Here is a 24,504-nt window from a genome sequence, read left to right as displayed (position 1 = left end):
TGGAAAATCTTAGAAGTTCCGAAAGAGGGCGAAGTTTCCGGTGTAAACAATGGCCTCCTCCGAAAAGAAACTTGTTAGATCGAAAAGCGGTCTAAGAATGGTGACAGTCGAAGACGAGGAAGCCAGTCCCTTTTTGCTTTTGGAACCTCAATGGGTTCCTGACATTGAGGTGAAATATTTTTGTTATGTACTCCAAAAGTTTTCGCTCGACCATCAAAGCAAACCAGTTTCATACCATGATTTTTTATGAGAGATCCTATGGTCAATGAGTAGTTCTCGCCAGCAGTTAATTATCGCCTACCAATTTTCGTTCTCACTTGTGAAACAAGTTTATGCCCAAAATTTAAGAAAAAACGTTTAACAGATTGCTCTAAAATGAGCTACCATACATTGATATTCATTGAGAATATTTAAAATGTACACCCCGAAATGTGTAACTGTACCCGTACTAACTTTTCCCCATACCTAAATATTCTTTTGCTGATTTCTTCATTATTACATGATTTTTACAGCTGTATATTGTACACATTTACAAAACGATATGATGGCTAGGATACTCCAACAGTGCTAGAGGTTGTCTGGCAAGCTATTTTCTTACTTGGTGCCATCCTAACCTCTAGCATCTAACATGTTGAAAGCCACCCCAAATATGAATAAGCTAAACATATGTTATAAAATATTTTAAGAAGTAAGAGGTTGGAGAATGGAGGAAAGGAATTCCAACCTCTTACATTGTAGGAGTAATGGCTAGGATAGAATCAATGATTTTAAATTCTTTTCAGAGAATTTGATTTTTTTATTCTATTTTCAGTTTTCTAAAGTACCGAAATGTGTAACCCAAAATTCCAGTACCCAAAATCAAAGTCTGGTATTTTTGTTATTTGTACAATTTTATTATATATTTCACATTATAAAACCAAAATATTATTAAATTTTTCATGGGCGATAAATTAAAATCGGATCTGATTCTATCTATGAGACTTTCCTTTTCATTCTTGATATCCATTCTTTGTTGGTACGGGGATTCATGCTACAGTAGGGTATGGAATTCCAACATTTCTTTTTTAAATCAATATCAAATCTTTCAAAACTTTATCCAAAGTTTTGAAGTTAAGTTTTAACCACTGATTGTTTTCAGAAGAACGTAAAATTTGGACTGGAAAGTGAGAAATAGTCAATTATTAGTTTGGTAAGGTACAGTACAGGTAGAGTCATATGATGATAAGTGTTTGAATCCATCATTATGTCCGTCCTATCTGTCAATTAAGGATAATAAATATCTGTAATTTTAATTGCCCTGTTTCCTGCCGTGGGGAGGTCATAAATATGTACCTGGCTGATCACTAGTGGTAATTAAATCTTACCTATTTACTTAAGATTTTGGTTAATTTAATCCAGTGTGAATAGTTTTTAAATCATTAAATCTTAATATATATGTATATATAAAGCATATGTATGCATTTTGGGTTTTTTCTTGGCTCAAAATACATAATAATTCTATAATGTCTATGTAACTATTTTTTAATAAATACATGTAGAATGTCCGGTAATGAAAGAACAATGTATTGTTTGTAAACATTAAATTACATCCCCATTGCTATAAATAGATTGAAATACGTATGTGAAGTATATCATTATCTTTTTTATTCTATCTCGTAGGATATACTTACAGACTTAGGCGCAGTCGTCACTGGTGAATTATAGGATATTATTATATAAGAAAATAATATTGTATAATTGCTGTGATGAAGGAGGAAGAATACAGAAACAAATGTTGTATAATCAAAATAAAATGTTTAAGAATTGTGTTTGTTAAATGAATAGCTAGACCTCTGCAGGTGACGGACAGTTTAAATACAGCAGCCACCTTTTTCTTCGAGAATATTACTAAAATACTAAAATGCATTTATTTAAAAAATAAATGAGGAAATATATCGATTTTTATGCTATGAGCACGTACATCTACTAGTACAAGTTATTAAATATTATACGTTCAACCTGCAAGTGTTTCAATAAATATTTTAAATACAAGGGGATGAGATTGAAACTAAAAGTTAAGAAAAACATGTTCTATTAAATTGTGGTAAAGCTACCCGGTAGAGTGATCGAGACATGCTAGGAAGAAATACAGGTTGTGCATATGAATAGGAGCTGAATTATTTTTAATGTACACAAATTAAGAATCTTTTTGAAAAATATAATTAGCCATTAAAAGGGCTGTTTTGGTTGCTACTTATGGTCTTCTTTAACTTAGGTCAGCTTTAGACTGGCAACTATGAGTTGGTATTCCGGAGTTTTCAGCTTATTGTTGAAATACAGAAGGGACTTGCAGCTGGATCGTTCAGGAAAAATCTTTTTGGGTAGATCGCCAGTATCTTGTTTGTTTACAAGCACTGCAATTGGTAAGACTTTGTAGATATGGTCTATGAAATTGTTGCTCAGGGCTATGGTCATGTCTTCTTTCCAAAAGGACTCGATACCGTTGATCAGAACTTCTTTCGTCTTTGGCTGTTTTTTTGGATAGTCTTGAAGAAATCATTGCCCAAACCATTTCAATTGGGTTGAAATCTGAATTTTCTGCTGGCAAAACTTTCCACCAGTTGATGTTCTGTTGTTCCATGAAGTCCTTGGTTGCGTTTGCAGTATGCTTAGGATCATTATCCTGTTGCAGGCGATGACTGTTAGGGTAAATGCAGTTAATGAAGGGTATCAACCCAGGTTTTAAAATTGAATCTATATAAAAGGCTACTGTCATAATATTTTCAAAGGTGAAAATTCTTGTGGTTCCACGCTGGCTTATACCAGCCCAAACGTGTACTTTAACGGGTGCATTGGTTTTGGTAGAAGAGGAGCAACCGAATCTTTCTCTCTGTAGATGATGATCTTGTTGTCTTGTAACTGTAAGGAGCATTCGTTGGTGAATATGACATTATTGAAATCGTTGGTGTCGGCTATTACTGCTTTGGTGAACTGGACACGTTTGAGTTTATTTGGTTCCCGAACCATCTGACCATATCTGGGTAATGAAGCTGTTTGGGTTGGGGCTTCTTCCAATGTGTTCTTTACAAAAATGATGTTGTGGTCAGTCAAGTATCTGAAAGTTGGCAACTTTTTCCTCTTGCAAGTTTTCGTAGCCTTGCCAGTCTGGTACCTTTTGATGACATGTTTAACTGTATTCCATGTTACGTCAACACCACGGGCAGCTAACTTTTTGACGATAGCATGAACTGGCCAACTCTGTCTGTACAACATGATTATTTCTAGGTTGCCTTGATGCGTAAGCTTAAACTTTGGCATGGTTGTAATAGAACGATATCAGACTATACTGATGAATAAAATCTAAACCCCGCTTATATTCAAACAGGTTACACATTTTGGAAATTTTGAGAACATAAAATCAACTGAATTTGAAAATGTCATAAATGTTTTCTAAAAGTTTTAACTTCAATTGATTTAAAACATTATTCAGAACTTTAGGACCAAGTTTCAGTATAAAATTCCTAATAATAGTGTTGAAATTGACAAAAGAGTATATGGGTACGGGAAAAAGTATGGGTATGGGTTACACATTTTGGGGTGTACTATAATATTTTGGTGAGCAGATTGGCAAGCATTACTCCCTTGTTGAAGACGGCAAGATCTACTCTGTGACTAGTTTTATTTATGACTGGCTAAAGTTGTTTATTTTCCTTTATTATATATTTCATAATAATGATTATTGCCCCCATATACAAAAATCTTCAATGTTTAACAAATATTTCACATCAAGGCGAAACACTCCACTTTAGTAGGAGGAAACCAGCCTAGGCGAACAGGAACATAGGCGAATTGGCTTGGTACTGAGAAAGTCTCCCATGTGGGAGACCCAAATCTTCCTCTTTCACAAATTTCTCCCCCCAAAATCTCCCTCTTAGCAGAAATATTGTGCAAATTATGTTCTAAATGGCTTATTATGTTGATATATATACAATATCATAATAATCATTGAGAAATAACAAAAACTTAGTTGTACTATTAATAACTCTAATTTTGATTAGAAACCCTAATTTGATTAATGTAATTATCGAAGATTTTATATGTTTTGTTATGGTTCATCTGAGATAAAATGAACAATTTATATTTTTTTACTATCACAAAAACCTCTCTGAGCACTGACAAACCTGTCCACTTGAAAGATTTTAGGCATGGCATGTCCTAGGTATGAAAAAGGTGTACATGACCAAATTAAAACCTACCTTGTTTTTGCTGTACATTTTTCCTAATCTGCCCAGTGATTGAATTTAAGTCGAAATACTTGCTAAAATGTAAGTTAAAATTCAATTTTAGAAATTTTAGAAATTATTTTCCCTTGCTAAAAGGTCCTTGGTGAATTCTATATGCATTATAAGTTCAGTTCAGAAATAACGCAAGAAATTTTGATTAAGGTAGTGTAAATTTTCAGTACTTTCTGAATCGAGCAAGTGAAAAGGTTTTTTAAATTCAGTCCCTGACCTGCGGGTAATGACAAAAAACAAAAAACCCAAGTTTCACTAATGATACATTCCACTCACTGACACAATTTAAATCATCTGTTGTAAAGAGATGATTATTATTGTCCTTCTATTAAAGAGTTTGTCAGTTAGTTAAGAGCTTACATTGTGCCTTTAATGTACATTGTATAGAGTGCATCAAAGTATTTTTTTCAATATATTTTGAATTAAATACTTTTTGCCACTATCTATGGGAATGGTAAAATTAAGAAATGAATCACAGAAACTCCATTTTATCACTGTTTTACCATGGGCTGACCATTTATGCCACATAATTTTAACTATAGCTATCGCTTGGGGTTAAATAATTTGGCATTAATGTTATCACTCTTGGGTTAAATAATGCAGCATAATTGGTCAGCCCTAAGTCAAGTGTGAAATTTGTGGTGTACCCAAGTCCATATTTATATGGAAAAGTTATGGTGAACGTTAATATGGCACTGGCTATGATAACCAAACATTAGAATAGAGCATGCCCAATATACACATTTGCGAGGAAATTATTTTGTTTTACTCAAGCCCTACCTTGTGGAAGTATACATTGAGCATGCTCATCAACTGAACACAAAAGGGTCTATAAATGAAAAAAAAACTAACATTTACTGTGCAACTCCAGAAACAATTTTATAGTAAACATTATTCATGTAATCTGCAACGACTTGTGTAAATATGTTTGAAAGAGTCTTCAAAACTAAACATACTTTGAGAGTTTCAGTGCAAAACATGTTTAGTGAAGAGAAACTCTATATTTATACATTTATTCACAAATGATAATAGAGAAAATATTTGTCACTAAAATCTTGGCTCCCAGTGGATTGATTTCTTCAAATTTGGTGTGTTGCTTCATTATATAGATGGGGCATATGTTGTAAGCAATTTTGGTAGTTCTCTGATTTCAACTTCCTGTTTCGTGGGACTTTGCCATTTTTCACTATCATAGGATAGAGAAAATTTTTGTCACTAAGATCTCGGCTCCCAAATCCTAACTGAGGGATTGATTTCAAATTTTGTGTGTGGCTTTATATAGATGGGACATATGTTTTTAGTTGCTCTCTAATGTCAACTTTTTGTACAAGTAGGGCCATGCCTAGCATGACAAAGTGTGTAACTTAATGTTGTTCGTAGTTTTTCTTTCATGAAAAATTATTGCATTATTTCTTCAAAATTGTTTTTCAGTGTGCTTATTGTATTGGGTGCAAAGGTCGCTTTGACTTCTTGAGGAGGCGTAAGGTATGTTTTTATTACATGAATCTTGCTTATTATGAAAGTTCTGAATTCTGATGTTGATAATCTTTTTAAAAAAACAATATTAAATAGGGAAATAGCCAATACAGAATAATTCTATCAGAAAGGACTCTGAAAGAAAATTAACCTCTTTCTCAACAATGAAATTCTGCCTAATAATGTCCAATTAAAATATGACCAGCTCCCATTTTAATTAACGAATAATGAGTATCTTACAAATTTGTTGTGTCGATTTTGTCCAAACAGTTCAGAAATAAGGGTCCGAAAACACATTTGCTTATTTGTTTACCAATTTCAATGTAATTTGTAGAAAAAGTCTTGAATTTTTAGACCTTTTCAATATGCTTAAACCTTGTATTAGGTTTGTAAAGTATGAAAAATAATCCAGCATAAAGAATTAGATCCAATACCCCCCAAAAGTTAAATGATTGTACCTTAATTTGTATTCCATTCAGCATCATTGTAGAAGGTGTGGCAGGTGCTTCTGTGATAGATGCTGTAGTACCAAAGTACCTTTACCAAGAATGTGTTTTATTGATCCTGTACGGCATTGTTCTACTTGTGTTGATAATACCAAGAAAGAAAATGAATTTTTTGATAAACATGTGAAAGTCCTTATAAATGGTAAGTGAAAATATTTAATATTGGAAATAACTAATATTGAGTTAAACAAAAGTAGTGTGTTTGTCAAGTACTGGTACAGGTCTCGATTTCACAAAAAGTTGTAAGTGTAAAGTTGATCATAAGTATTGACGTCATAAACTAAAATAGTATTGTGACTTCATGATTTATGATCAATGTCACACTTACGACTTTTTGCCAGGACTATAAAAGAATCAGAGAATTCCTATATTGTGCAGATTTTTTTCTTAGGAGATGGAAATAAAGGTATTTGATTTGATATGATACAATAACACTGATACATGGACATACAGATTGCTGATTTGATATGATACAATAACACTGATACATGGACATACAGATTTGATATGATACAATAACACTGATACATGGACATACAGATTGCTGATTTGATATGATACAATAACACTGATACATGGACATACAGATTGCTGATTTTTTTTCTGCTGAAATACATTTAATGCAACTATGACAATCTTGATAAACTTTATTTTCCAATCTAGGATAGGGAAAAAAGATTTTATCATTTTAACTTCATTTAACTTGCACTACTTTTTCTGGCCATTTTCAACCAATCAGAAATGATCTTTTATCACCACACTACATCAAGTCACAGGTCATGACTGTGTTTTTATGCTTTAAGACAGTACAGGTCAGATGTGTTAGGTTTGTTGCAGCCTGCTTGATTGCTACATGGATTAAATGAATGATAAAATTTTTAGTGTATTTCATTGATAATGCTGCTCAGTCCCCTATTTAACTCACTTTATTGAGGACTTGTAGACAGGCACCATATTGACTAATTATCATGAACCATAATATATGTTGAATACTTATACGGTAACCATTGGTTTATGTAATTTTTTCAGGTGGGCAGTTTATTCTCTCTGATGGAGTGGGTCAGTCAGATGCAGAGTCAGAGTTCACATGCAAATTATCATCAGATCATAGGTGTGTTTTCTTGTGTTTTTCACAAGGCGTGAACACTACACATCAAGATTCTGAGAAACTGTTTACAATGCACTGCACTTATTTGCTTGCACAAAGAAAAATATCAAATAAAAAAGCACAAAGAAAAATATCAAATAAAGAATAATTATGCAGTTTTGAAATTATAATTTTATTTCACTTTTGACAAAAATCGGCTCTGTGGATCTGTAAACCAACTTACCGGTATTAAAAAAAGGCTTTAGAGACAGGGTTTAGCACTGAGTATTGCAGAGATGTGGAAGCTTTGATATAGTGAATGCATCACATGCTCAGTGGATTATGTCTGTATCAATTAAAATCTTTTAGTATTTGTCAAGGAAAGCTGTTGGTATATTTATTAAAAACATAGCTTACCTTGTTTTTAAAGTACCAAACAAAATCATTCTTTAAAAAATGACAAAGAAACAAGTTAAACAGTTAAAGTCATTTTCTTAACATTAGAGAATTTTGTATGCTTGTGCCCTAAAGTACACAAAGTAAGCTCATCCCTTTATCAAAAGTTTGATTTGTGTATTGTCGTTTTCTCTTTGCTCACTGTCTGTGTTAAGTTTAGTTGTAAGAACATTGTTGTTTGTCTTTTAGGTTCCTTAACTTCGATTCAGACAATGACAAGCATGAACCAATAAAAGTAAGCAACCTGGAGTCATTACAGATAATGGCCAACACTCGAGATGGAGAAGGTTGGTATATATCTGATTCAATGTAGCAATAATACCTTAAAAATGTTTTTTACTGGTAGGTGAATGTTATAATATTGGGTTTGTGAATATTTGGTTAAGTAGATCTTATATTTCATAAGCTTGCAGGAACAGTATGATACTCTGGAAGAGATTTTGTAAAAGTATTTTAATTTGTGGATTAGGGAAGAAACACAAGTTAGTGAATTCTTGAATTCGTGGTTTTGAGGCAAAAACCTCAAAACCACGAATTCAAGAATTCACTAACTTGTGAAACATTGTTTCCAACAAAAAGGAGATTTCCATTGATGTGTATACCAAAAAGTATACACATCAATGGAAATCTCCTTTTTGTTGGAAACAAAATTTCATGGTTTGGCCTACCCACAAAAATCACGAAAATTTGTACCCCACGAACAATAGTACTTTTACAGTAGTGTTCACAATATGAATGCAATAGACCTTTCATTATAATTATATAGTGAATATTTTGGACATCTTTTTATGATTGTATGGATACACTATAATAAATATATTTGATATCAAACTAATTCAAATATCAATCAATATAATTGGAGTAAATTTTTGAATGCATCAGTTTTTTTCAGAAAATGATTATTTATAATCCTTTTAAAAACAAGGGTATACTGCATTGGTTGTTTTCTCAGACTTTTATTTTTGTAATAAAAAAGAAAATATTTGTTACTATATGGTAATGGAATATGTTCCAGGATATTCAAATATATTTATATTTTAAAATATCTAATTTTCTACAAACTTAAATACTGAGTGATGTAGTTCATTATACTGTGAATGGTTCATGGGCTACCAATTCTCGTGGTTTTTGTGGGTTTCGTAAACCATGAATTTTGGTTCCCAACAAAAAGGATATTTCCTAATTGTTTATATGATAGAGTTGTGGAATCCACAATTCTAGAATATTAGAATTGATAACTTTTCCCTAAACCATGACAATTAGTACCCACGAATAAAAGTACTTTCACAGTAATAGATAAATTGCTTACACCAGCAATGTACATAAGTCAATAATTTTGTTACCTTTTTCAAACATTCAACACCTTAAAGTTGGAATTAAAATTACCTATTATGGGCATTATGTATGAATGTGAAATAATTATGTTAGGGTCAGAGTTTCATTTTTACCACATTAAACAGCTGTTTTATATACCGGCTGTATTTGAGATAGATACTGGTACAAAAAGGCTGTAAGGAAAATTCCATGACTGTTTTCTTAAGTACCAATCTCAGTAAGAATCAGGCAGTAGGTGAAACATGGTATGAAAAAACCACCATTTTGAAAGTTTCATTTGACAATATGCGCCATTAGAATAAAGGAAAAAAGGCAAGATTTTCCATATCTCTTTGGTAAATTGAGATATAATTTCATTGAAATGCACTCAAAATGATCATTTCAAGGGTAGATAACTTTGTTGTCAAAAACTTTTTTATTTTTATAACATTCTATTAAAAAATTTCTGAGCCAATCCAGTGATGCAGAGATCAAATAATGGTCTTTTCAAATAGAGAAAGCATCCTTGAGTGAAATATATAATTGAGTCAGATCATTGGGTTTTTGACATGCATGTTTCTGATTTTTTCCAATTTTGCCTGATTCTTACAAAAACTTACACTATGAAATGACGATGTTGAGAATTAGATGAAAAAGAAACCAAGGCTGAAATGGCCAAGATAAACAATACAATGTTCAACAGAAACATTCTCTAAGGAATTTTAAAACAATAATGTTTACTTTATGGTAATTTTCAATTTAATGCACATTCAGATGATAATGGTAACAATTACATATGCATGTTATGTTCATTTTCATGCTCCACCAGTTTATGACCAATAAATTTATAATCTCTGAATTACCACTAGTCTGTTATCCAATACCTTTGTATGATATGATGATGGAGTTGTTATACCTCAGTAGACACGTATCAGTACATCAAAACTTCAAATATACAATTTTGTGGGTGTTATGAATAATTTTGATCAAAAGCTGAAATATTTGAAATCTGTTGTTCTGATATTTCCAATATTTTTGTTATACCAACAATTTTGAATAGAAGTTGAACTTGAATCAAAGTGAAGCTTGTTGATGAAAACACAAAAAAATTTATCATGTGATACAATGAACCTAGTCATAACTGAAACCTGAACAAACTGGAAGCATGTTTATACCAGACTCTATGAAGTCTGTTCATGTCAGTTTCAGTGCTCTTGTATCTGTAAACTTAATACCTGCCTAAACTGAACAGCACCTTCATTTCAAAAGTAAAATGGTTTAGACTGGTTTCTATGGATATTGTAAATAGCTTAAGGAGGTAGACCTAGGGTAAGGGACATAACTTGAAATCAATGATATGTTTGTATCATATTCAATTTCACCAAAGCCTCTCAAGCTTTTGTTTGAAGCAGAATAAAATCAGTCCAAGTTAATTAAATGCTTACATAAGATGGATGTAAAATGCTGCATACAAACGTTCCAAAGATTTTTAAGAGTTGTGTCCCTAACCCTAGGTCTACCTCCTTAAAAAGAGCACTGCTTGACTTAGTTTTAGTTTGTTTACATGCTGTAAAAAGACCCTTTTTTGTACAATTGAACATAAATGTTGAAGTTAAATCCCATCAATTCAACAATTTGTGGAAATATTTCACAATAATATGGTTTTATGTTATGTAATTCTTTTTTGATCTTAAAACATTGAATCCATGTGATGTTATATGCTGTTGTTGTCTTTGCTTTTATGGATTCCATTGTAGTTCATATTTTGTGTTTCCTCTGTCAAGCTTGAAATTGGTTAAAATATCAATATATAAGTAAGACCCTTTCCAATTAGCTGTTAGTATAACTATAAGTTTGAAGAAAAGAAACTGGCTCAGTTATAAATTTAAGTAAAAATGTTTGAAATGATACTTACGCCCAATTAAATCAACTTTCTTGTTTTTGCCAAGATACACTTTCAATTTATTTTGTTATTATTTTTAGTAACTTTGAATAACAAAACCTTTCTCCATGTATCATTTGAGATTGCTATTTCTTCCACAGGTAATACCCTTGCCACTGGTCTTGCCATGAAGTATAAAAACAGTGCTGATCAAATGTCCATGGTGAAAATGGTTGTAATGTCAGGTGTAAACAAAAAACAAGCACAGCTGTGGATTGCTGCTATGCAGAAGGTAAAATTTTTTATCATACTTTAAAATCTAAAATATAACAGTATAAATATATAAGTTTTCTTCTGTTTATTCTCTAAACTGTTTCAGATGAAAATGTATTGGTAACAATTAAAAAGTGAGTTCAAAATATGCTATTGGTACTTTACTTAAGATTTTTTTGTCTTTTTTTCATTTCAGTGTTAAAGGACTTCATATACTTATTAAAATAGGATTAAGTGTGTTATTTGTTAGTTCCCTACCAGCAAAATATGGTATTAAGTTCCTTCTGTCCATCACATGGATTGTCCAGACTTTTTTTAGATGTTGCTATTTGGTATATAGCTGTATCTAGATGAGTTAGAGTTTAAGGTCAGAATTCATTATGGTTGAAAGAATTTTAGCCAAGTAAGGGCCCTTCAGCTTGTATATTTGGATCAAAGTTCATTTGTATGGACTGTTTTTTTTTTTAAACATCTTGTAATAAGATAATAATTTGTGATGGTATGTAGCTTTATCTAGATGAGTTGAAGTTTAAGGTTTGAATTTTATTATGGTTGAATGATTTTTTGGTTAAGTTATGGCCCTTGATCGCATTTTCAGTGGTCTGGACTTTTAGAAGTGAGGGTATCTACAGTGTTCGGAATAGGAGTCTTTAATCTCCATCCTTCCACCTATACTTCCTTCCCTTACACAGAGGGGTAACCATCCCTTATCCTTTACTCCTCCTACACCACTGAATGTGATTTGATGAAACTTGTACAGAATCTTTATAACATATTCCTGTTGTCCACCTTCTATTTTAGATTTTGATCCAAATCAATTTGGGGGTTTCACATAGCAGAACATAGACTTTGTCATTTGTGAATATGGGGACATGGGACTGCCCATCTCTTATCCGTAACTCCTTCTTTATCACTGTCAGAACTTAATATGAAACTGTCACTGAAGCTTTATTACATATTCCTATTGTGACCACCTATTTTAGATTTTGACCCAAATCAATATGGAGGTCAAAGGTGCAGGCTATCAATGGGGGAGTGTGGGGTATCAACTAAGTGAGAGTTGCTCACAGTTTTTCTAGTTTTGTCAGTTATAAGTCTTATATTTTTTATTTTGCAGTTGTAAATGGAATAATTATTTCTATTTGCAATAAAATAGTGTGTTCCAGTATATAAAGTACATGTACTATTATAATCCCATTTTTTTCAGGCATTTAAATTGATGTATGAAAGCAGACAAGCTTTGAAATGAAGGGGCATGCTGTTTGGACAAAACTGTGATAAGAATTTTAAAGGTGCACACCTTGTAAAAACTGCCTAAAAATCTATTCATATATTGCTTTTAAAGATCTGACAAAAAAAATGGAATTTTAAAGATTTATGACACTACTGTAAACAGTGTAATTTTTGCAACTGTTTTTTTTATGCTTTATTTGTGGTAAATAATAACTAAGTTGTCATCTTAAAAAATTACAGGAAATAGTAGATTGATTACTGAAACTATGAGAAAGGGACAGCAAAAACAAAAGCAAAAACAAAACGTTTAAGTTAATATATTCAGTAACTATTTCCAGCAGAACATGTTTAAAACAATGTTTTTACCTGTATATTTCAGAGTTTCGTCTAATAATTGAGACAAATTACTCTAAAAGGATTAATTTTATGGTGTATAAATTTCTGCTATTTTTCGCTGTGGACAGATAGTGTGAAAAATAGTACAAGCAAAATTGATTTTTAACACTATAGAATGCTTATCATTTTTTGAAACCACGAAAATTGATACCTGTGAATATATATATTCATTTGACAGAATCAGTGAAAATTAATATGTTTACAGTAATTGCTTTAAATACATGCCTTTCACATACCATAATGTTATTAGTAAAAAAAGGATTCATAAATTTGAATATTTTGAAAAAAGCAGTGAGATATCTGCAGAAATAGGTTGGTTAACAGTGTTGGTTATAGTTTTCTGGTCCTTAATTTTAACGATTTAGATTGGCTTCATTGAAACCTATCTAATCCAAAACCCTCTTGCACTGGAACTCTTATATAGGTATTTCAGAAAATGTCTGTGGCCCTTTTCACAAAAGTTCGTAAGTGTAAAAATAGTCGTAAGTTATGACGTCATAGTAAATCAAAGTATTGTGACGTCATAACTTACGACTAATTTTACTCTTACGATTTTTTGTGAAAAGGGCCACTGGTTTAGAGAGGTTTCCAGTTCATTCAGTTTTTTATATAGACTTGTATTACTGGAGCAGGCAATATTCATATTCATTTTCAAAGAGCATTTATAGTATAGCATTATGATTTATAAGAAGTTGGCTGTGTTAGAGACTTAGGCTGATGGTCCCTACAGGTTGTATATTTATTAACTGTGGTTCATTGTATTTTTTCAAGCAATATTTCATCATTTTGTTATTGTACATGAAATATAAGTCATGAAATATTGGTCATGTAGAAGTAATAATTTACATGCACCATATGAATATTTACAAATGTTCAAAAAAATGTCTCTAACTGTTAGTTTGAATCTTGGTTTATTAAATGTATTCTGGTGTACATTTTTATATATATTTTGTGTTAAACATGTGCAACATGCAGTTGAAGTAAGGGTGGAATAAGATAAAATTTAGCCAGGACAAAATATTTCATCCTATCTCCCACTCCTAGAAATCAATGGTTGCTCCCTAATCTATTGTCTTATTTTGAGTTACGATTTTCATAGCATGTTGTGTTTAGTCATGCTATTGTATTGTGGGATATGTTCAGCTCAATTAAAATTAATCTAAAAGTTACTCCACTCAAATACTGTGGAAGTACTTTAATTCATGGATATCAATTTTCGTGGATTAGGGAAGAAATACAAGTTTGTAGAATCTTTATTTCATGGTTTTGAAGTTTTCAGTTAACACATCAATGGAAATCATTTTTTCGTCGGGAACGAAATTTTGTGGTTTGGCCTACCCACAAAAACCATGAAAAATTGGTATTCTATGACCAATAGTACTTCCACAGTATCTGATTTTAGAAGTCTTGATTACACCCCATTGAAGATCATGTTAGGGGTTATTTACCCAGGTCAAGTGAATACATTATGAGCTAACCCCATCATTATGATGTCAAAGCCAACGAAATACAACTGCTATATTCATTTCAAACTAGAGCAAAAAAGCACCCTGTTGACCCATCGAAACTTCCAGCTGAATGTTGTAATGCCTTCTATGAAGGGAACAGCAAAATAGGATGGGCATTAACAATTAAGTTGAACTAAGTCACAATTGATGTGGAATCCCTGAATTCAGTCTATAAAACAAGTAGTCATGTTTGATGTGATTATAAAAAATACTTTGCTTGCTTAAAAAAACTACTGATCAATTGCATCATCATCTTCAAAGGTATTGCATATTGGTTTTACCATGTACATCTTGTAGTTTAAATATCTGAAAGTGCATTTGAATTGAACATGTCACTTAGATACCTGTATTTCCTTTAGAACAGATTTACTTCTAGCTGTTCTGTAACTTCCTGTACATAGTACAATATAATGTATATTTTTTTATTCGTCTTCCTTCATTGAAAATAGATTCCAAATCGAAGTGATTGAAAAATTCAGTTTTTTCATAATCCAAATTCACAGATGTATCAGGCCGTAATGAAGGATTGATACTTGCCCTTTTGTTTAGGGTTAGGCTTCTGTGGTTGTATCATACTGTAAGTGCCATGCAGATCATTTTATTGAGGAATTGCTATGAACTTTTCACCACTAGCTGTTACTATAGTTTTCCCATCGTTGGTAATGTTTTTGTAACCTATCTGGATAAATTTTTAAAAAGTATAGAATCCTAAATTTGTTGTAGGTCAATTCATTTTTTTTTTTTGCATTTATTCAATAATAAACTACATTAGTTGATGTTTTAAGTAATAGTCTTTGTAAGAATCTTGCAAATTCTGTAATATGTGATACACCCCCAAAAAGGCTACACATTTTTATTTTTGTAATGAAGTGGCTCTATAGGTGTATATGATGAATTGTATAATTATTCATTCCAATCTGTCTGCTCTTAGGAGATAATCCACATTGAAAATGCAATAGTTTCTATTGTATTTTTTGTCATTTACAGATTTGTCTCCCTTAATTTTGAATTCTACGGTACACTCTACATAAATTTTATCTTGTAAGGACACAGGTTATATGAAAAGTTGCATGTTTTGTACGATTCTTAGCTGGAGTACTACACAAGTATTTTCTTGCATTCAGTCATATTTAACAAACCTTCCTCTAACCCTGGAGGCCAAATGATAAAATGTACAGTGAAACCTTTCTAAACCAAACCCTGAATAATCTGAAAACCGGCCTAAACCAGATACTTCTTAAAGCCCCTTTGAATCAATTTTAATGTATTCAACCTTGGAAAACAGAGCTCCTTTTTAAACCAAACAACTTAAAAGTCTGAAACGGATTTGGTATAAACAGGTTTCATTGTAATGTGTATTTGTTATTAAACTCAGTGTATTTTTTGTTAGAAATGTTAACCGTTGTTACAAAGTATTGTTGTTAAGTTTTGTTAAATAGTAGTTTAAATGTTGTATGTACTTGTTAAAAAACAAAGAGCAATAGTCTATATATGTTGTAGTGTAAAGGTATCTTAGATAATTTGGGCATTTTATTTTAATATGAAAGCAAGTACTGAAAATCCTTTACTTTGGATGATACTTTCATTAATGAAGAAGGAAATCAGTCAAATTTCATAGCTCTGAACACACACACAAAGATGTCATGTCTTTTATAAAGAGACTTGTTTCCTGCAATTTATTTTCAGGGATCTTCATTGGTAGTTTCAAATTCAAATTGATGAGTCAGGTTTTGAGTTGAGAAAAGATTTGAGAAAAGTCTCAATTTAAAATTCTTTACGAAACCAGACCCTGGGAAGCACAGATATTTAACATGAACTTGATGATTTGGTGTTTTTTCTTCTTGTAAATAAAAATTATATCAATATGAAAACAATGTGTGTATACATGATATATTATGTTCAGTATTTTAAACTCCATACATGTATTTTGTGCTTACATATAGAAAGTGCTGTAAGAACTATATAGAAAATTATATTTTCAAATTTTTTTTATGACTTCTCAATGTTGTTATCTTTGGTCTGATGAAAACTGTCTCATTCCTAATTGTCATTTAGGAATACTTCATGATTATACAAGTCAATGAAATGCAAACACATTTAATGGCCATAACTGTAAACAAAATCTAACATAAATATAGCATGATATATGGTTTTCTGTACAATCCTGCATCAGGATTCTCCTTAGGATTCCTACTCAGAATAGCCAACACACTAATCTTCAAGTGCAAGAAATTGTGGATTTGACTCCAGTCTATCCTACGAATTACTTTAACTGGAACCATGCCAAATATGAAGATATAGGTTTAATGGTGACTCCAGTCTTGTCATACAAAAGACTTTTACCATGTGGATACTATATAAGAATGACAACTGGGCTTTAAGTCAGAATAATGTGTCTTAAGCCGTTTCCCTATATTCAAACACAGTAAAAATACCCTAAAATGTTTGATGCATGGTTTATAAATTGGCCTTAAAATCCTTAATGATAGAAATATTTACCAGTGGTTGTAAAACTATAATCAAACAATCAATCTATAAAAAGAAAAAAATGTCATTGTATAATGATTGTATAATTGCTACATGACTGACTACAAATCCAGGATCTAGGATTGGTCACTGAACAATGATATTCACCTAATTATGGTCTCTTTCTCTTTAAATAATGGTATATCAGCTATAACAAAACTTATTCTTTATGATAGCAGATATGTACTTAGGATGGAGTAAACTTAAAGCATGTTTCTCTTTTGTTTTGCCTTCTGGAACTGCTAGATTTTTTCCTGTATTAGACCTTCTCAGTACCATTCCATTTAAGAGCCTTAATTTTTATGTGAAATGTTCCTTTGGTAGATGTATTAGAATAGTGTTTTAAGGCTAGAAACCACTAATTCCACTTCCCATAGGCTTCTATGCTAATTTCACAATATTCAATGCCTTCTCTGGACTTTACCTTAACTTTAACCTGCAGAGGACTATATATCAGCATGATTCTACATATGTCAGCTCACAATCCTCAGAATGGCATGTGGGGTTAGCAGACTTGCAGTGCAGAAGTGTTCACCGGAAGTGAAGGGTCTATAAATAGCATGGGAAATCCCAGTGTTTTCACAAGATAGGGGTATATTTAGAAATCATTATGGAGATTAGGCTTCACATCACAAGAAGCAAAATGCACCAGAAATGTTTTTCCTTTCAGAAACTTTAATTTTTTTAAATATGAGAAATTTTTTCACAGCACTATGAGGAACAGGGGTAATTTCTGCATAGGACTATTTTTGCGTACGTTCCAAATGCTCATTGGTTGAATTGGTGGTCTGTAACCTAAAAATACTGTGAAATTTTATCTTAAAGTCACTATGACCAGAACAGATTTCATCTTTTATTTCTTTGGTAATAAATTAATTGCAGTTCACAAATTTCTAAAGTGGATGAAAGTGATTACAAATAACATTCCTGTTCAAGGGACATAGTTCTGTCACACAAAATTTGTACAAAATGGAAGACATGCCAAAATGAACATCCATATCTGTCCTTCCAACTCAATACAGAGAATGATGGCACACAATAAATATCTTATTGTATATGTTAAAAGTCACAAATCTTTACAATGCACTACTTAGTTCTTGTTTAAACTTTCTTTTAACAAAACACATCTTCAAACATTCAAAGTAACATGGAAACTCAAATAGTATTCAGCTTCTTCATATTGACTTTGCTTAATACACTGAATATTAAAAAAATCTCAACATATCCAATGATCATCTTATTAGAATCAAAATCATCCTACAGCTAACACAAATAAACATGTTAAATATGTGTAAAATAAATAATAGTTGTGAAAAACACAAGATAATTAAAAAAAAATAAATCACACTTAACTTCATCCAAACTGCATCTCAAAACGAAAAAAAAATAAACTATTGCACTTTATGGACTAAGATTTCTATAAAATAAATATTATTGCACTCTTTGTACACAACCTATCTAAAATTAAGCTCTTGTATGAAAAAACTTGACTTGGCACAAATATAATCAAGATGAATACTTGACTATGAATATAAACTTAAATGGCAAAGCCAATGGTGACTACTGGGTAAAAAATGATCACATTATGTCAGTTTAAAATGAGAACTTAAATGAAACTCATGGCACAAAAACAAAATCAACTGAAAGCAATGATAACATTTATAATGATCCTGGTATAAACTAAAACCTTTAACTGGAGGTTCAGTTTACACAGGTCCTTACCCTTTGAGATATGTTTGGTTCAGTTTAGACAGGTTCTTACCCTTTGAAACATCTCGGGGTTCAGTTTAAACAAGTTCTTATCCTTTGACTTATCATTGGGTTTACTTTACACCAGTTCTACCCCTTTGGAATATCTTGGGGTTTATTTTACATAGGTTTAACTACCTGTACATAATACAATGTAACATGAGATTCAAAGCAATACAAATATCACTAACAAAACGACTACAAAATAACAGATAAAAACAGAACAAAAACCTGAAGGAAAACTATAAACCAAGCCCATAACACCAATTAACTAATATCACATTATAGAAACATATTCTGACATATACCAACATTATAATAATATTCTGACATACATCAATATTGGCATGATATTCTGACATATTTCAATATTGTCACGATATTCCAACATTGTCATGATATTCTGTTTGCAATTTTCAGTGATGGTTCAATTTGTTAAAACACAAACTACTATGGAAATTGCGGTATAAGGATAATATCATGTAACAGGTTATAATTGAATAAAAATACATTAATCTTAATCTAAGAAAGCACTTGAAATGCTTGTCACACAATCACAAACTCCTAATAAAGTACAACTTTGTAACAAATCACAATGGAACTGGAGTATAAAGCAGGTCTACAATTTCAAAAAGAAGGAATAAAAACACACACACACACATCTCCCCATCTGGATCTTCAAGGTCAAAAATACGAAACAGAAAATCCAGGAAAAGATTTTCAAATTTGTAAGAAAATCTATCCAAATTTTTCTATTTCAGAAATACCATTATAAATTTATAGTAAATTGTTGTAGATTTGTTTCAAATTTCATTCATTAAGAATACTAATTTGATAGAATTCTACATTTATAACCAGAGAAAGAGATGCACTAAAATAGTTGGTATATCAAATGTCAGCAACTTAATTATGACGAAATAATTAAAAAAAACCAATATGAGCAGTTTTTCATACCAACAATAATAAATCTGTAAACTATCAAACAGGCAAGAAAACACAACTAACTTGAAAATAACTGGTAAGTACATACATAATCTCAGTACAGCTATATGTGAATTCACTTTATACCGGTCTAATCTATGCTGCAAAATGGCCAGTGTCCTAATTAAAATGTACATAACAAATGATAATCTCATTCTCATAAAATATGCATCAATGTCTCCCAATTACTTCTGTGCATTTCCATATTAAATATGGCTTATTCTATCCTAAGCAAAAGCAGTAATAAATGTCTACTTTGTCCTCTACTGTCAATGTACTCTTTGGTTGTAAGTTTTGATTGTTTTTGGAACTCTCCTGTGTGGAGAGAAAACTAGTCCTAGCTACTAGGTTCATCCTCATACTGTTTCCTAAAGCAGTCACCCACAGGGAAGAAATCCCAGCACCTTTGTTGATACAGCTCCCAAACATAAGTTTCCTGAAATGGAGTGGAAGGTCAGAGGAATTATCATATATCAGACTATTTAATACTATATTTAGTAACAGTAAGAGAACAATAGAAGTATGATAACATTACCAATGAATCAAATAAAAAAAGGAGGACAATGATCAAATAGAGTACAGGATTTCTTCCATTCTAAGACGGTGATTAAAAATGCATGTGACTTTTTATCCACTGGGTGGTGATTAAATTTCTGTGAGAGTTTTCCCACCATTTTACATTTCTGAGTTTTCTACAGAATTCATGGGAGAAACAGATTATCCTCCAATGCTCTCTGGGATTACTAGATTTCCCCATTTACAATATTGAAATTTTAGATTTAACCCACTTGCTGAAGCTTGTGGGTTGAAATCTAAAGTTTAATTTTCATGAGTGGAGAAATCTTGTAATCTCTCAAAACTAAAAGAGAATCTATATTTCTCTAATTGTTGACTTATTTCCATACCACTCAACCAGATGATTAAAAATAATAAGTCTTGTTTAGTAGATTTATTTAACTGGTCAAATTTAAGGTCATGACCTAATAAATTCATCATTCATCAACTGTTTACTTCGATGATAAAATATGACTTCATAACTTTATTTATTATACATCAATTATTTTACCTTCTTATGTCAAAAAGAACAATTGTTAAGTGTTGTGAATGGGGAACTCGACAGGGAAAATAATGAAAAATTTTAAAATGGGAGAAACAGATACTCCCTCAGTTTCTTGTGGATTAAAATATTTCTACACTCTTGATAGTTAAATTTAAAGTTTTTAACTATCTTAAGGGTAGAAATATTTTAATCGACTTGAGGCAGAAGAAGAATCTATATAGTCATATGTGTGGACAAAGATTAGACCAAGATGATAGACTGAGCACCATAAATAAATTATAAAAAAAAAAAAAAAACAGACAGATAATCAAATATATATCTCTGGTCTTGAAATGCAAAAAGAAATTATCCATTCCTTATTTTAGAAACCAATGGAAAACACACACCCTTTATTGCAAAAGGATACTACATTAAAACAAAAACCTTGGTTTATCTGAAACTTTGACAATATTCTGAAATACCTTAATGTCAGTGACATAGAATGAAAAAAGTAAATCTTTAAACTAGAGAAACAATACTTTTGCTAATAAAACAAGTAACTTGTAGCCATATGTCCACCGTTGTGGCAAAAAAAAAAATTAAGTGCAAAAGTCCCACATCTGTAAAATTTGGCAACATAATATGATGACTACAAATGGTGACTAACAATCCTATAAAATTTGAAAAAAGCCCCTCAAGAGGTTTTTGAGGAGATGTGTCCACAAGTGTGATAGAAGGACACCAATATTTCTTTGTCCCTTCCTTGTCGCAGGGGACAAAAATGAAGGATGTAGACAAGGCTTGCTGTAATGTTTACCAGTATATGTAACTTACCTGTCCTGTATACTCTGTATCTGGTTTGTTGATTAAATGCATCAAGAAAAACCTGTCAAATGAAAAAAAAAGAATCATGAAGATATTTCTTATATTAAGTAAAAGCAAAAATTAAGTGACATTAGAATGAAGTCCTATGGGAAGACCTTAGGCAGGTTACTGGCCAAACTGATTTACAATGAAGAAATTATAAATCATTAATAAATCATTAAGAATTCTAGTTTTAAATAGAATTTTACATTTGACAGGGACCTTTAAGATTTATGACAGGTCATTGGTCAATAATGATTGTATACAAGTAAAGGCCAACAGTTCTTCCTATCAATTACCTTTCAAATATTGTACTTTTAACTTATTCCCTACTACATCGAAATACTGTAGATGTGTTCAATTATTTTCCTATGCTATTGTACACTTTATTGACAGCTATATTATACTGTCTGCAGAAATTAAGTATATTGAATAACTTGTTTTCAATAGATTTAAAATACTTAAGTATCAGTCTTTCTAAAAATCAGACAGAAGGTGATTCATGCATGTGAAAAACCCACCGAATTCATTTTTATTTCTTGTTCAGAAACAGTTAAAGACCACATAACCAGTTTATTTTTTCATTTGGTTGTTGAGCTTTTGTGATAAAAATCATATAGATTGTACACAAAATTGGTACTTTGCAAGAGTTATTGTTCTTGATTTGGTTCCATTTGGTTCATTTTAGTGGGAGATGAATGTATGATTTGCTCAAAAGTGCAGATCTGAATACTGAACTGATTATTGTTTTGTAAAAATATAGCACATGTAAACTGAAAAACCATCGCTTGTTTGGTGGGTTTTCTACACCATGTGTTTTCCCATTGGCAGTGTCGGAATTTTATACAGACTGGTACTTAATACTTACATATAATTGGCAAAATTGTGTTCATTGGTTACATGGGTCTCAAAGCCATGTGGAACTTTGTCAAAGTATTCCTTTCCTATTCCACAAATGAAGCATTTGGACTGAAATAAAACAAGGAATAAAAAATGGATGAAGTCAATCACAACTTTCAAGTACTGTCTTGAAATAATGAATTAAAGTCTTGCCTGAAGTACATGTATGAAGGCAATCTTATTAACTTGACTAAAAATCGAACTGATACATCTATATGTTAAAACATACAAAACACAGATTATCTCTACCTTTACAGGTTAATTACTTGGCTTTTTGTACACAAGAACAAGAAACATTATCTCATTAAGATATTCTTCACAAAGCAATAAAAATTCTTTTAACCAGTACATGAACCATATGATTCATTATACATATGTACATATGAAATTTTGTAAAAATACTGGGGAGAGTTTCTTGTAATTCCATCTAGGCACCAAAACTGCTTTAATTTATAGAAATCATGTTTGTTAAGTGATTACAGCAGTGAGATGTCCATAACCACAAATATCCTATATTTAATTACACATTATAGGTTGGTTGACATACCTCCATGTCTTCTTTGACTTGTTCTAACTGATCTCTTAGTTCACCAAAGGCATCAATAATTAAACCTGAAACAGACAATCCATATGAAAATAAGACTGCTAATCCAACCCACCATAAAATCTTGTCTATTTTTAGAAAGTTCTAATCGGATGTTTTCATTTACCAAAAGATATGATAGCTTGATATCATCTTTTCCGAAAAAAAGTACCATTTAAATTTGAATTTACATTCCCTGATATATGACTGCATTCACACATTTAAATAACATGCATTCAAATCACAGTCAACATGAACTCTAATCCAGGTTACATGTTCACATATTGAACGAATTTCCAATGTGCATTACTGAATTTGCTTCTATTTTCGATAAAGTGAATTCAATAATTTACATTCAATTAACATTGCATTCAGCACTGTACATTGACTCAATGCAAATTCAATAATTCCATTTGAATGTGAATTACATGTGAATACAGCAGTAGAAACCAATGGAAAATAGATGCACTTTAATTCCATAATGATATTGAAAGGACTTCAGATAATTCTGCAGCTCTCCTTAAATTACACTTTGTATTTGAATTAAATATAAATGACATGTAAATGTAACAAAAATAAACATATATAACAAAAATATACATATAGGTTACAGACCACCAATTCAACCAATGAGCATTTGGAACGTACGCAAAAATAGTCCTACGCAGAAATTACCCCTGTTCCTCATAGTGCTGTGAAAAAAGTTCTCATCTTATTTAAAAAATTTAAACAGTTTCTGAAAGGAAAAACATTTCTGTACATTTTATAGGTGCATTTTGCTTCTTGTGATGTGAAGCCTAATCTCCATAATGATTTTTAAATATACCCCTGTCTTGTGAAAACACTGGGATTTCCCATGCTATTTATAGACCCTTCACTTCCGGTGACCAGTACTGCACTGCAAGTCTGCTAACCCCACATGCCATTCTGAGGATTGTGAGCTGACATATGTAGAATCATGCTGATATATAGTCCTCTGCAGGTTAAAGTTAAGGTAAAGTCCATAGAAGCCATTGAATATTGTGAAATTAGCATAGAAGCCTATGGAAAGTGGAATTAGTGGTTTTTAGCCTTAAGTTTAAGCCATGGCAAAATGAAAAGTTTCTTGAAATAGCTTTAAACTACTTGAAGATCTTGTTAACTTTGCCATGAGAGGAATACACTACAAAAATCCTTCAAAATATGCATTTTTTTAAGTTATAGGTCCAAATTATGGAAAATTGGTCTTTTTGGCTGATTTTATGTCCTATCTTGTAAAAAGTGTAGAAAATTTAGTAAAAATATCAAATATTAAACTTTGAGGGCTATATTTACCTAAATATGGTGGTAATAAGCACTTGAAATCAAGTTTTGTGTAGATTTGAGCAAAAATTAGGTTAGAAATGAGGAAAAACTCACTTTCATTACTGCGGTTAAGGCCATATCAGCATTCCCCTATGGCAACATGGAAAATCCAT

General features: G+C 31.5%; 2 protein-coding genes across 17 annotated transcripts in view; one reads left to right on the top strand and one right to left on the bottom strand.

Annotated features, from left to right (window-relative positions):
• The first annotated feature begins 8 nt into the window (after positions 1-8).
• LOC148625348 (zinc finger FYVE domain-containing protein 21-like) lies at positions 9-13,830 on the top strand. Its single transcript, XM_088568812.1, has 7 exons — positions 9-169; positions 5,706-5,759; positions 6,230-6,398; positions 7,286-7,367; positions 7,989-8,086; positions 11,157-11,287; positions 12,476-13,830. The coding sequence occupies exons 1-7, from the start codon at positions 50-52 to the stop codon at positions 12,515-12,517; spliced, it is 696 nt and encodes a 231-aa protein (XP_088424938.1). The 5' UTR covers positions 9-49; the 3' UTR covers positions 12,518-13,830.
• A 3,941-nt stretch (positions 13,831-17,771) lies between these two features.
• The window catches only part of LOC148625347 (ryanodine receptor-like), a 113,296-nt gene continuing 106,563 nt past the window's right edge, over positions 17,772-24,504 (bottom strand). For all 16 annotated transcript variants that reach the window (XM_088568802.1, XM_088568794.1, XM_088568796.1 and 13 more), the window contains 4 exons: positions 23,012-23,076; positions 22,433-22,533; positions 21,535-21,586; positions 17,772-20,097 (listed from right to left, as the gene is read on the bottom strand). In XM_088568802.1, the coding sequence (XP_088424928.1) occupies positions 19,999-20,097; positions 21,535-21,586; positions 22,433-22,533; positions 23,012-23,076 (317 nt within the window). In that variant the 3' untranslated portion in view covers positions 17,772-19,998. The remainder of the gene's footprint in view (positions 20,098-21,534; positions 21,587-22,432; positions 22,534-23,011; positions 23,077-24,504) is intronic.

The sequence above is a fragment of the Perna viridis genome, chromosome 2, assembly GCF_037379345.1.
Source record: "Perna viridis isolate PV_CMFRI_1.1 ecotype Kerala chromosome 2, ASM3737934v1, whole genome shotgun sequence".
Lineage (NCBI taxonomy): Eukaryota > Metazoa > Mollusca > Bivalvia > Mytilida > Mytilidae > Perna > Perna viridis.
This window is presented reverse-complemented; position numbering and strand designations above follow the sequence as displayed.

Coding starts and splice junctions, on each gene's coding strand:
- LOC148625348 (XM_088568812.1), top strand. CDS start 50: ATGGCCTCCTCCGAAAAGAAACTTGTTAGATCGAAAAGCGGTCTAAGA. Junction 5,760..6,229: donor ACTTCTTGAGGAGGCGTAAG/GTATGTTTTTAT, acceptor TATTCCATTCAG/CATCATTGTAGAAGGTGTGG. Junction 7,368..7,988: donor AAATTATCATCAGATCATAG/GTGTGTTTTCTT, acceptor TTTGTCTTTTAG/GTTCCTTAACTTCGATTCAG.